At 36.6% G+C, this 12,166-nt stretch overlaps 1 protein-coding gene across 1 annotated transcript in view; it reads left to right on the top strand.

Moving 5' to 3' along the window:
- luzp1 (leucine zipper protein 1) overlaps positions 1-11,961 on the top strand; it is a 72,015-nt gene extending 60,054 nt beyond the window's left edge. The window contains exons 3-4 of the mRNA XM_073826866.1: positions 4,063-4,249; positions 5,823-11,961. Of these exons, the coding sequence (XP_073682967.1) occupies positions 4,063-4,221 (159 nt within the window). The 3' untranslated portion in view covers positions 4,222-4,249; positions 5,823-11,961. The remainder of the gene's footprint in view (positions 1-4,062; positions 4,250-5,822) is intronic.
- Positions 11,962-12,166: the final 205 nt, after the last annotated feature.

Raw genomic sequence — 12,166 nt, 5'->3', positions numbered from 1 at the left:
ATAAATTAGAACGTTGATTTATATCATAATAATATTTCACAATACTAATTTTTTTTCTGTATTTTTTATCAAATAAATGCAGCTTTGGAAACGTATTTAAAATACAATAACAATCTCACTGATCACAAACTTTTGACCGGCAGTGTATATAAGCAAAAAATAACATGGAAATGCCATAGTCAAAGAAGCATCTACATATTCTCAGTCTAGCGGGCTTCATCAACTGATTGAAAGCAATCTCCATCCATTCCCACTTAATCTGGAGTCCATTAGGAAGGATTTATCTAATCAGCCATGGTCAGGCATGCATTCAACTTTATCTCCAACTCATGTGATTCTTTTTTTTAACCCTGAATTTAGGATAATCATCTCAATAAATACCTCACTCAGGGTTATCAACTATGATTGTGACACACACAACAGAATCAATGTTTAAATGAAGAAGCCTTATAAACTGCTCTGTTTTTAGCTGTTTATAGATGATTACGAGTTGCATTGTAAAACTCGTCAGACTTCAGCTAACAAAACAGACCTGCTAAATGAATTGCGGTCACAGCTGTCGATGCAGTATTGAATTGTTGATTGCATTATTTCTATTTATTTCTCTAGAGCTGTGGTTCCTTTTTTTATCTCGGTGTATCAGTGAAATAGTTTGAGCATGGATGTCTTTATTTAAACCTTCAGACAGAGACTGTGTCTTGTATAAGATCAATACCACAGTGATTAGATGGAGATTCAATCCGTCCATCATTGATGTGGTGTCGTTGTGCTGACAGGGGCAGAGGTTTTATCCCCTCCATTATTAATGAAGCCACGTGTCCAGGACTGTCCTCATGGATCAAGGTCATCCGTTTCATGTCTCTGACACAAAGCCTATGTGAGTCAAATATATGTGCTAAAGTCATTAATACTCCTCCTGTGTGGAGAGCAGAATAAAGTAAAGTAATCCTGGTCGACCAGATGTCGTGTTATGTTTAGAGCTGGAATGACTTTTCATCCCTGTGTATAAAAATACACAAATCTGGAGTGATTTATGGAGGAATTTTGATCACAGGTTTGTTGTGAGTGTGTGTTTTTTTTCCTGGAAGTTAATATGGGACAGTTGTGCTTAGAAGCAGGCAACCATTGGCTGCTTATTAATATGACACTTTGCTTATATAATGTGGTTAATGGCATCTGTGTAGTGTGATTTTTAAAATATTTTAACAGCTTGTTTGGACAAAGTCACCTTGTGAATTATTGGGCTTGTATCTGTGATTCCTTCACTTCAATATTTCTTAATGAAGACACTTTCAACTAAGTGAAGAAAAAAGAAGCACTAAATGTTCTGCTCTCAGTACTGAGTACATGAAATTTTTAATAAAAAAGAAAATTGCCGTTTCAGCAGTCACTACTAATACTTCCTGTATCATGGATTTACATGGAACCCATTCCGTCATGACATCTTTCTGTAAGATTGTGCTTGGGTCGTTTCCACCCTAGTTGCCCCTTCCTGAGTGACACAGGAAGTTGCAAGGTTGCGCCTGCCCATTTGGCAGCCGATGCATCGTGACTGGTTTCCTGTACACCCACCTCTCGTATCCCAGCAGGCCTCAAGCCCTATTATGGACAATTAGCATCTGTCTGCTGTGTTCGAAATTCCACAGCAGTGTGTGGCATATCCTGCTGCCTCATTTGGGAACTTTTTATAACTGACGTCATAAACCATTTGGTTGGCTGTGTAAAGTCTCCACCTTCATGGTAAAGAAAAGAGACAATGGTTGTTCTATATTAGGACTTGTTCTGTGGTCTGAGCAGTTTCTCTCCTCTGACGTGTCTGATAAGTGTTTGGTCTGGACAAAAATGAAGAATTCTTTCAGTGACGTTTTTAATTAAATTAGGATTGTTTAAATGTAATGTTTCAAATGGTTCTCTTTAGGCCCTTGCTTAGTTCACACTAGGGCTGGGTAAAAATATTGATTTCTCGATTTTAATCGTTTCTTGTTTTTACGAAACTGTATTGATTCGTAAATCCCAAGTATCGATTAGTCTAGCATGTTTTAAGTTAATGAACGGAACATTGTAATTTTGTGATTTGTTACTTTTGTTGTTGATGCACCTCAGTTCAAGAGAAGCGGCAGATCGTAAACTGATAGCGTCCTCCGCTTTGATAGTTACAGCATTAAATTAACACGAGTAAACATCCGAAGGTACAGTCAAGCTGAAATTATCCATACCTCTTGCAAATTCTGACTTAGTAACTTTTATTCAATCAGCAAGTTTTTTTTTTTGTAAATGAAACGGGCGTAAATGAAACGAGCTTCTCCCAAAAGATAATAAGATGATGTACAAGAGGCATCCTTGAGGAAAAAAAATATTTCTCAGCTTTTATTTACATTTGAACAAAAAGTGGCATGTCCAAAATTATTCATACCCTTTGCAAACTGTCACAGTCTATGGGAAAATCCAAAGTTCTATACCATTCTAAATAGTCCAAGCTGTTCTAAAGCATCCTAATTACCCTGATTCATTGGGAACAGCTGTTTTAATCAACTCAACAGATGAAAAACAGAAATTCAGGAAAGGGTTATAAGACCATATCTAAATGTTTTGAACTTCCAGTGGTTACAATGCAAAGTATTATTAAAAAATACAAGACGTTCTGCACTTTGAAAAATCTCAGAGGACGTGGTCGGAAGCCAAAAGTGACACCTGTGCTGGCCAGGAGGATAGTGAGAGAGGTAAAAAAAGAATCCAAGGATCACCACCAAGGCCATCCTGATGAATCTGGGCTCTGCTGGTGGCAACATCTCAAGGCAGACAGTCCAACGGACACCGCACACCGCTGGGTTCCACGGACGCAGACCAAGGAGGACACCACTTGGCCTTTGCAAATGCTCATCTGGACAAAGAAGAAGACGTTTGTTTTATGGTCGGATGAAACAAAAATTGAATTGTTTGGCCACAATGATGTAGCCTTCATTTGGCATAAAAAAGGAAAAGCCTTCAACCATAAGAACACCATCCCCACTGTCAAACATGGTGGTGGGAACCTAATGTTTTGGGGGTGTTTTTCTGCCAGTAGACCAGGGAACCTAATCACAGTAAACGGCACCATGAAAAAGGATCAATACATCAAAATTCTCATCAACAACAACAGGCAGTCTCCAGAGAAACTTGGCCTTGGGCACCAGTGGACATTTCAGCACGACAACGACCCAAAACACACAGCAGAAGTGGTGAAGAAATGGTTAGCAGATAAAAACATTAACATTTTGCAGTGGCTCAGCCAGAGTCCTGACTTAAATCCAATTGAAAATCTGTGGAGGGAGATAAAGATCAGGGTGATGGCAAAGACACCCTCCAACCTGAAAGAGTTGGAGCTCATCGCTAAAGATGAATGGGCAAAAATACCAGTGGAGACATGCAAAAAGCTGGTCAGCAATTATAGGAAGCGTTTGATTGCTGTAATAGCCAATAAAGGCTTTTCTATTGATTATTGAGAAGGGTATGAATAATTTTGGACATGCCACTTTTTGTTCAAATGTAAATAAAACATGAGTAATATTTTTTTTTTCCACAATGATGCCTCTTGTACATTGTCTTATTATCTTTTGAGAGAAGCCTGTGTCATGCTGTACTTTGGATCAAACAAATGCAGGCTTTGTGAGCAGAAAAGACTTCTTTAAAAACATAAAAAAAATTTGACTAGTAGTGTATATCTACTAGAAAATGTTCTTTGTCAATCTGTGAATCTTAATCACAACTGAGTCGAAAAAGTCACTGGTAAAAAAAAAAATATTGTAAAATATATTACTAAACTCTTAAGGGAGAAATATAATTTGCAATTCATAGCATTTCTTTATTTGCTTTAAATTCAGTCAAATAGAGGAATTTTATCTTCACAATTCACCAATCAGTCATATTGCATACAGTAACATTGACATTTCACAGTCAGGCAATTATGTGATTGTTGACAAGCCTATAACCCTTCAGAACATGACAGAATTTGGTGGATAAATAAACCAATTGAAATCATTAGTGTACTGTATCACATTTGTTGTATGCTTGTTTTCTTCCCAGTCTGCAGATGATCGAGAAACCGCTCCGTCTTTATGGCGAAGGCAGCCAGCAGGTGATGTGGACCTGTACGATAGGTCAGGGAGTCGTGGAGCTTGGTCTAATAGGAACCGCACAGCTGATGGAAGCCGTCCGTGGTCAAATCGACACCAGGACAACTGACCCAGAATACCCACATTTCCAACTAGAGGTATGTGTTTTTTTTATAACATTCTGTTAAACTTATCTAGAGCCCTATGATTTCCACAATGCAGAAATCGCAGACAAAATCATGGAATTCAGACATAAAAATGGAATTTACTGTGTAACACTGAATGTTATGCAATTTGCCAAATTTTGGATGAATAAATCAAAAGTAGGTCAGTACACTTAAATCAAAATTAAAGATGCAAAAAATACTTTTTAAATACAAATCCTGTATGTTCTGCGTGTCTCTGTGTGAAAAAAAATGGTGCAGACTCACAGTTACTGAAGCACGTGTGACATTGGCGGTGTTTTCAGCCTCTGCCGCCTCAGTATATGAGTACATGAACATAAACAATCTCTGAGAGTCATTTCTTTTGAGAAAAACTGTTGTCACATTATAAACCAAACTGAAACTTACAAGTCTTCACAGCAAACTGTCAATATAAAAGTTTGGTCTAACTTGAAGAAACTGTGACAGAAATATATAATGACTTTTTAATGCAATGATAGTACTACTACTAATAAAAAATTCTTATTATTCTATTCTTATTCTTATTTTAGGATTTATTAAACAACAAGAAATAAATAAAATAAGTTTTTATACAATTTTTGTAATTAATTAGAGATGCTTTATGAAACTATTAAAATGGAGTCCAGAAAATTAATGAAAAGTAGAATTTGGTTAAAAAAAACTGAGTTTGAGGAAAAAAAATAATAATAAAATGTATTTCATAGGGCCTTACAAATTAATTTTTTTAATAAATATTTGACATTTTTAATAAATAGATGTTATTTCAATTAATTAGACATGCTTTTTTCTACAAAAAAAAATAAATAAAAAATTGTGATTTGGAGGATTTCATAGGGCCCTGCTTCTCTAAGCTAGACACCATAGAGAATTCTGGGTTAAGTTTAATTTAAACAGTTCAGAACCTAATTACTTGCATTATAATGTGTTTTTCATAGGGCCTTCAAAATTTAAGTTTTGTTACATTTTTAATAAATTGCTGTTAAATTGTCTAAGTCTCATGATTTCAATTAATTAGACATGCTTTTTGTATGTCTGTAAAAATTAAAACAATACAGAACCTAATTACTCGCATTGTAATGAGTTTGAGAATAAAATAAAATAAAATGTATTTCATAGGGCCTTAAAAAACAAACTGCTGTTAAATTGTCCTAGTTTCATGATTTCAATTAATTAGACATGCTTTTTGCAAAAACATGTTTTTGCAAAAATAAAAATGTGCGATTTGGAGGATTTCGTAGGGCCCTGCTTCTCTAAAGCTAGACACCATAGAGGATTCTGGGTTAAGCTTAATTAAAACAATCCAACTGCTGTTAAATTGTCATGATTTGAATTAATTAGACATGCTTTTTGCATGTCTACAAAAATGGAAATGGAAAAAAAAAAAACGAAATTTGCGATTTGGAGGATTTCATAGGGCCCTGCTTCTCTAAAGCTAGACACCATAGAGAATTCTGGGTTATGTTTAATTAAAACAACCTAGAAGCTAATTACTCACATGATAATGAGTCCTGACCTAAAGTATCCTCGTGTGTTTTTATTGCCTCAGTTCTTACATCTCAAAGCGGCTCTTGTCCTCAAGGAACGAAGCTCCATCTCATCTCTTCAGTTCCACCATATCTTTTAAAGACCCATCAGATGATCAGATTTCCAGGCGGTGACTCCTGGGAACCTCCTCGTTGTACTTTTACATCAACCACACCTGTAAGAATCCACCATCTTCCAACTGTCGCTTTGGGAACAGAAGTCACAGCAATAAATCCTCTTCTGCTCCTCGTAGTGTATTAAAGTCGTCAGATGTGACAAGGGAGAGGTGCAGACATGTGACTTTTTTTGGCATTTGGAGGATGTGAAAGGGGCTCAGAGTCATTTATGAGCCCCACACAAACCTCTCTGATGCCACAGGTCCTGGTAGATGTCCAAACTTAAGTTTCATGTGTTATTTTCACAAGGAGCAAGTTACAGCTTGTGGCTTTTCGAAAGCCTTTTTTCTGAATGGTGATTAATTCAGAAATTCATTGGGATTATTAAACACAGGTGTAATTCATTCACACATAGAGCCAGTAGTCAACCACACGCTAAGTCTTCAGTATACGTTCATGTACATAAGCCCAGCTTTTCGTGTCCAAGTTTGATTTCGATTGTAATTTGCTCCTTGTATCTGATCATGTCGATTGAACTCTATTCTGTTACTAGTTTGTTTAATTCCTTCATCTTCTTTAACTGGATTTAAAATAGCGAACGCAGGACCACCAACACCAAAAATCTGGGAAATGCATCTGCATGTTGACCCTTCCCTGTCTCAGTAGCTCTGAAGGGACGTTGGCTTTGGCTTCCAAGCCAACTGGAGAAGAATCCAATCATCTAGAGCTCATCTCGATGTGATCTCGTCCATCTGGATAACCCAAATGCTGGACATTTATGGAGGATTTTCAGAGTGGACTCCTTGCAGCCGCTCTGACTCTACTCGCAAACTTTGCACAGAAAGACATCAATCCGAACACTCGTCGTGCCAGCGTAAAGGATTCTGCTGGTCCGAGTCAGTCTAAAAAAAAACCCCTAGATGGGTCGTGTTTTCAGCTATTTCAGCCGTAGAGCTTGTTGAGCCTTGAGGGTGGCTAGCATGACGCCACAGAAGATCCAGAATGCTTAAGTTAGGAATGCCTGTGCCTGGATAATCGGCCTCATCGTTGAAAGCTTGGGAATGGCCACCACTTTGTCCTCGTGCGGTCAGTACTTGTTGAAATATTATTGAATAGAGCTGCTGCAGTTGAAATGTCTTGTACTGTTTCTATTAGGTTTTGAATTCCAGTGCCGACTCCAGTTCAGACTCAATTCCCTCTTGTCCTTGAACGCTACTCTGAAGTGTCTGTGTGTATTAATATCTCTCTTATCCAATACCGTGATTGAACCCGACGATGACGACGAAGGGTCCATTATCCCTCGGCCCGCCAGATGATCTCAGTCTCCAATGTCACTGGAATGTGGGATGTTTTATATTTGAGTTTGTTTTAATCGAATGCTGTACATGTAATGTTCTGGGAGTTGATGTTTAGATGGGCAGTTTGCTTTCTTCTCAGCATCTTATTTGGTTATTACAGCTTTAAAAAGTCCACGCCTCACCGTCACGCTCAGTTTTGCTTCGTTCTGGTTTCATGTGCTTCTGTGAATCATCTGTGTAGTCATTCATCCCTTTGCTTTGATCCACGAGTGGAAATTTTGTTTGTCTATCGATTTATCCATTTTATTTAAGTCATTCGAATGAATTTGTAATTGCACTTAAATCATTAAAACAGTCTTATAAAGTAAAAAACAGACTAGATCCTTTTGAAAAGAAGTCATTTCTGATGTATAAATATTGTTTTTACAGCTTTGGTTTGGATTATACCTCAGAAATGGATCACTGATGTGGCTTAATAGCAAAAAAAGTGCTGTCAAATGATTGATCGCGATTAATCGCATACAAAATTAAGGTTTTTGTTTACATAATAGGTGTGTGCTGTATACACACATGCATGTATACATTTAATGAATATAAATAGATACATATAGACAAATAGTTTTAAAATATATACTGTATGTGTGTGTATTTATATACATAATAAATATTCAGTATACAAAATAAATATAGTATACACATATATATTATGTAAACAAAAGCTTTTACTTTGGATGCGATTAATCGCAATTAATTGTTTGACAGCACTATAAAATGTAATAATTTTTCCATCCAACTTAAAACAGACTTCATTTTCTACACCTCATGCTGCTCATACAGCATTTGTAGTATAATTTCCTAAAGTTTTCAATAACTCAGACTTTTTGGGCGTGAAACTTTTTATTGAATCTCACAATTCTGACTTTTCCTGAGAAAACGATTGAGTTACAAAGTCAGAATTGGATTTTCGTTTAGAATTGCGTGATATAAAGTCGCAATATGTATAAATTTGATATAAACTCATGATATAAACGCACAAGATATAATTTTGAAATTGCGATAAAATGAGAATTTCAAGATATAAACTCGCAATTGCGAGTTATAAAGTGAGAATTGCGGGATATAAAGTCGATTTTTTTTTTCTCGTAATTCAAACTGTCCCAGAATTGTGTGATTTAAACTCGTAATTCCGACCTTTTCTCAGAATTGTATGATATAAACGCGCAATTACGAGTTATAAAATCAGAATTGGAAAAAAAAAAAATCTGAATATCGAGTTTGTATCTCACAATTCTGTCTTTATGCCTCACAATTGCGAGTGTATATCTCGTAGTTCTCAGAATTGCGTGATATAAAGTTGCAGTATATATACCTTTGATATAAACTCAGGAGATATGAATTTGACATTGCGATAAAGAATTTCAAGATATAAACTTGCAATTTTGATGTAAATTCGCAATTGTGAGTTAAGTCAGAATTGCGGGATATAAAGTTGACTTTTCTTGCAATTTTAACTTTCTCTTTATGTGATTTGAACTGACAATTCTGACTTTTTCTCAGAATTGCACAATAAAAACTCGCTATTACGAGTTATAAAGTCAGATTTGTGGGATATAAAGTCGACTTTTTTCTCACAATTCAAACGTTCTCAGAATTGCATGATTTAAACTTGCAATATTTATTCATTGGATATAAACTCCCGGTATATAAATTTGAAATTGCAATAAAGTGAGAATTTCAAAATATAAACTCACAATTCTTGATACAAACTTGCAATTACGAGTTATAAAGTCCAATTTTGCGGGGTGGAAAGGCTATTTTCTTATAACTGCGAGTTTATCTGACAATTCTGACTTTGTAATTCACAAATCTGTGCTATAAAGTCAGAATTGGAAAACAAATCAGAATATCGTGTTTATATCTCGCAATTCTTCATATAAACTCGCAATTACGAGTTATGAAGTGCAATTTTGAGGGGGAAAAGGCTATTTTCGAACAACTGCGAGTTTATCTTACAATTCTGACTTTATAATTCACAAATCTGTGCTATAAAGTCAGAATTGTGAGATATAAACTCAGAATTGCAGTATGTAAACTCGCAACTGAGAAAAAGAAAGTCTGAATTGTTTATTTATATACATAATAAATATATATATTATACACAATACATATAGTATACACACATACATTATGTAAACAAAAGCATTTACTTTGGATGCGATTAATTGTTTGACAGCACTAAAAAAATTGATTTTACTTCATTTTCTACACCCCAAAGCTCCCATACAGCATTTATCATATATATATATATATATATAAATAAATTTTATCAATTTCTGAAAGTTTTCAATAACTAATTTGACTAGGGCAATGGTTTGGCTTTGTACTTCACAAATTCAGTTGTCTGCTTTCTTCAGCAGCGTAAACCCAAACATGTGTCTTTCCAAATGCATTCCCCAGACTTCACCTCTACTTCCTGTTCAGGGGTCTTGAGCTAAAGCGAACATGCCGGTTCCTGTATCTCATGCCCTTGCTTTCCCAGAATACCTTAGCGCTCTGGGCTGCTGTAATCCAAGCTGCCGGTCCCTAAAGCCATTTTATTAGCTGGCTAAAGCAGTGGCTGATATACGACCCTCAGGTTGGTTGCGGGTCGGAGGTCGGCGCTGCATTTGATGGGCTTATAACTTCTGAGGGAGGAAGTGAGACCAGCTGGCAGCGAAAACGGCAAAAGCGGAAGCAGAGAGGGTGAACATTCAGCTCAGCTCGTCCATGTCTGGTACCAAGAAGAACCAGGAGTTTGAGGCATTTCTCAACTTGCACAAATAGTTTTAGGTATTAACTTGTAAAACCCTTTATAATAAATACGTGGCTGTTTAAAGCTTGCAAACGTGATCCTAAAACTGCAGCATGACCCAAATCGATGTGATGATATAGTGCGAGTCTGTACTGGAAATACCAGCAGGCTCTTTCCTTCCCAACCCCCTGGCCAGGCAAAGGTCTCTCGGCTGCTCTGTGGCTTCGGCGCGCAACCACAGCTGTCGGAAACCGTAGTTTTTATGCGTTCACAAGACAGTCCAAAGTTTCTGAAAGAGCTCTTTTTAAAGAGGCCGAGCGAAACCGCAATTCTCAAGGAATTCTTCCCCATTTACTAATGTGTCAGTGTGCCGTTCGCCCTTAGAAGTCATCTAACACATGTCTCTGATTTTCATTCCTCCACTTCTGTCTTTAGCTCTCTGTGGAAATAATGGCTGGGAGCTTCGATTACACAGATCAAAGGTTATATAGTTTCACATTTGAAACAACTAAATCATGAAAATATTCTTTCTACGTCAAGGTTTTCCCGTCTACATCACTTTCGTGTATATTTAGGGGGTCAAACCTGGAATGGTTTTTAATCATTTAAGTAACAATTTTCTAAGCCTTATTGAGGAAAGCAGTTGTAATTATTTTATAGATGTCATTTGTAAGCAATAAAGTAATATTGAATGTACAGAAGAGACATTTCGAAGGCCCTGAAAGGTCAAAAACAGATCACGGTGTCAGAGATATCACTGCACTTAACCAGCACTTAACTATTTTCATTTTCTAATTTCCCCTTTTTTTGTAACACAGAATGTACAGCCGGCAAAGATGTGTATATATGTACGTAAGTGTGCACTGGCCAAAACGACAGAATAATAAGTTGACCTGCAGCAACTGTGACAGATCTTGTATTTTTTGGGGGGGTTTGAGAAACAGACTGTCCGCTATATTTGTATAGACTGCGAAGTGTTTTATTTTCGTTTGTGTCAGAGGCCAAGTGCTCTGTATTGTCTTTCAGTTGACACGTAATGTGCCAAAAATCATTCCAAGATATTTTTGTAGTTTACAAAGAAATGAACAGCTTAGCAAGCATTATCGAACATAATTAAAAGGGTAAATATTTCTGTCGTCAAGCTTTTCCTTCTTTATCCGCTTTTTGAACTACAATCCGATAGGTTTTATTTAAAAGTATCTTGTAATTTTGTAAAGTGGGCCATGTTTGAAATATACATTTTTTTTCCCATGTTTGTGTAGATGTGTACCTTATTGGGCTCCTGGAGAGTGTTTTTTTCCATTATTAATTTCAATATTATGTTTTATTCAATTGTATGAACTATTACAGTTAGCAGACGCCGTTCAAAGTGTTAATTCACCAGCTTTAGCTTTTTCTCGTTCATTCTAAGGGAAGTGTTTGGGTGGAGTAAGATGGCTATGTTGAGCCAGGGGCTCAGTATGGTTCAGTTCTGTACTGTTCTCATCTTTTATTAACCGCTCAGACTGTGGGTTTCCCTTCTGTTCATTCAGGGTTCATTCATCTCCTGTGCCGTATTAAAAGCGCTGCCAAAGACAGATTTCAGGCCTTAAACACTCATACGCAAACATGCTGTAACACACAGTAACTGATATTTGCTTACACTGTCTACACGTATAACTACAGGCCTGCATGGTTTAATAAAAAAAAGGGAGACTGAAGTTGAGAACTTCTGATCAAGCAGATGTTGGTATTGAGTGAACCTTCGGTGAGGACACAGGTGAACATGCTCATTGTATTCAGCCTCTCAGTGTCAGCAATAACACAGTGTTTCAGTCTTACACCTTTGTACTGTAATATTTGTGCATGTTTCAGCTTAACATGTTTCAGCATTGTGCATGGAGCTAGACATCTCTTTAGGCTGAACTGCAGACTATATGTATTCCAGCTAATATAATAAAAGCAACTTGTTTGTAACAGGTTTGGTCTTGTGTTTTTATCTAGTGGATAACTGTCTTTTTTTTTTCCTGGATAATCTGTTGGCAGATGGTTGCTAGACATGATTGATGGGTTGAATGTACATCCAAGAAGCTCTGTCGTCATTTAATAGATTTATTGGTGATAACGGTGTAATGAAAACACAATAAAAGATAGGATTTTGATAGATATTTCGTATATTTGA

The sequence above is a fragment of the Garra rufa genome, chromosome 21 (genome assembly GCF_049309525.1).
Source record: "Garra rufa chromosome 21, GarRuf1.0, whole genome shotgun sequence".
Taxonomy (NCBI): domain Eukaryota; kingdom Metazoa; phylum Chordata; class Actinopteri; order Cypriniformes; family Cyprinidae; genus Garra; species Garra rufa.
This window is presented reverse-complemented; position numbering and strand designations above follow the sequence as displayed.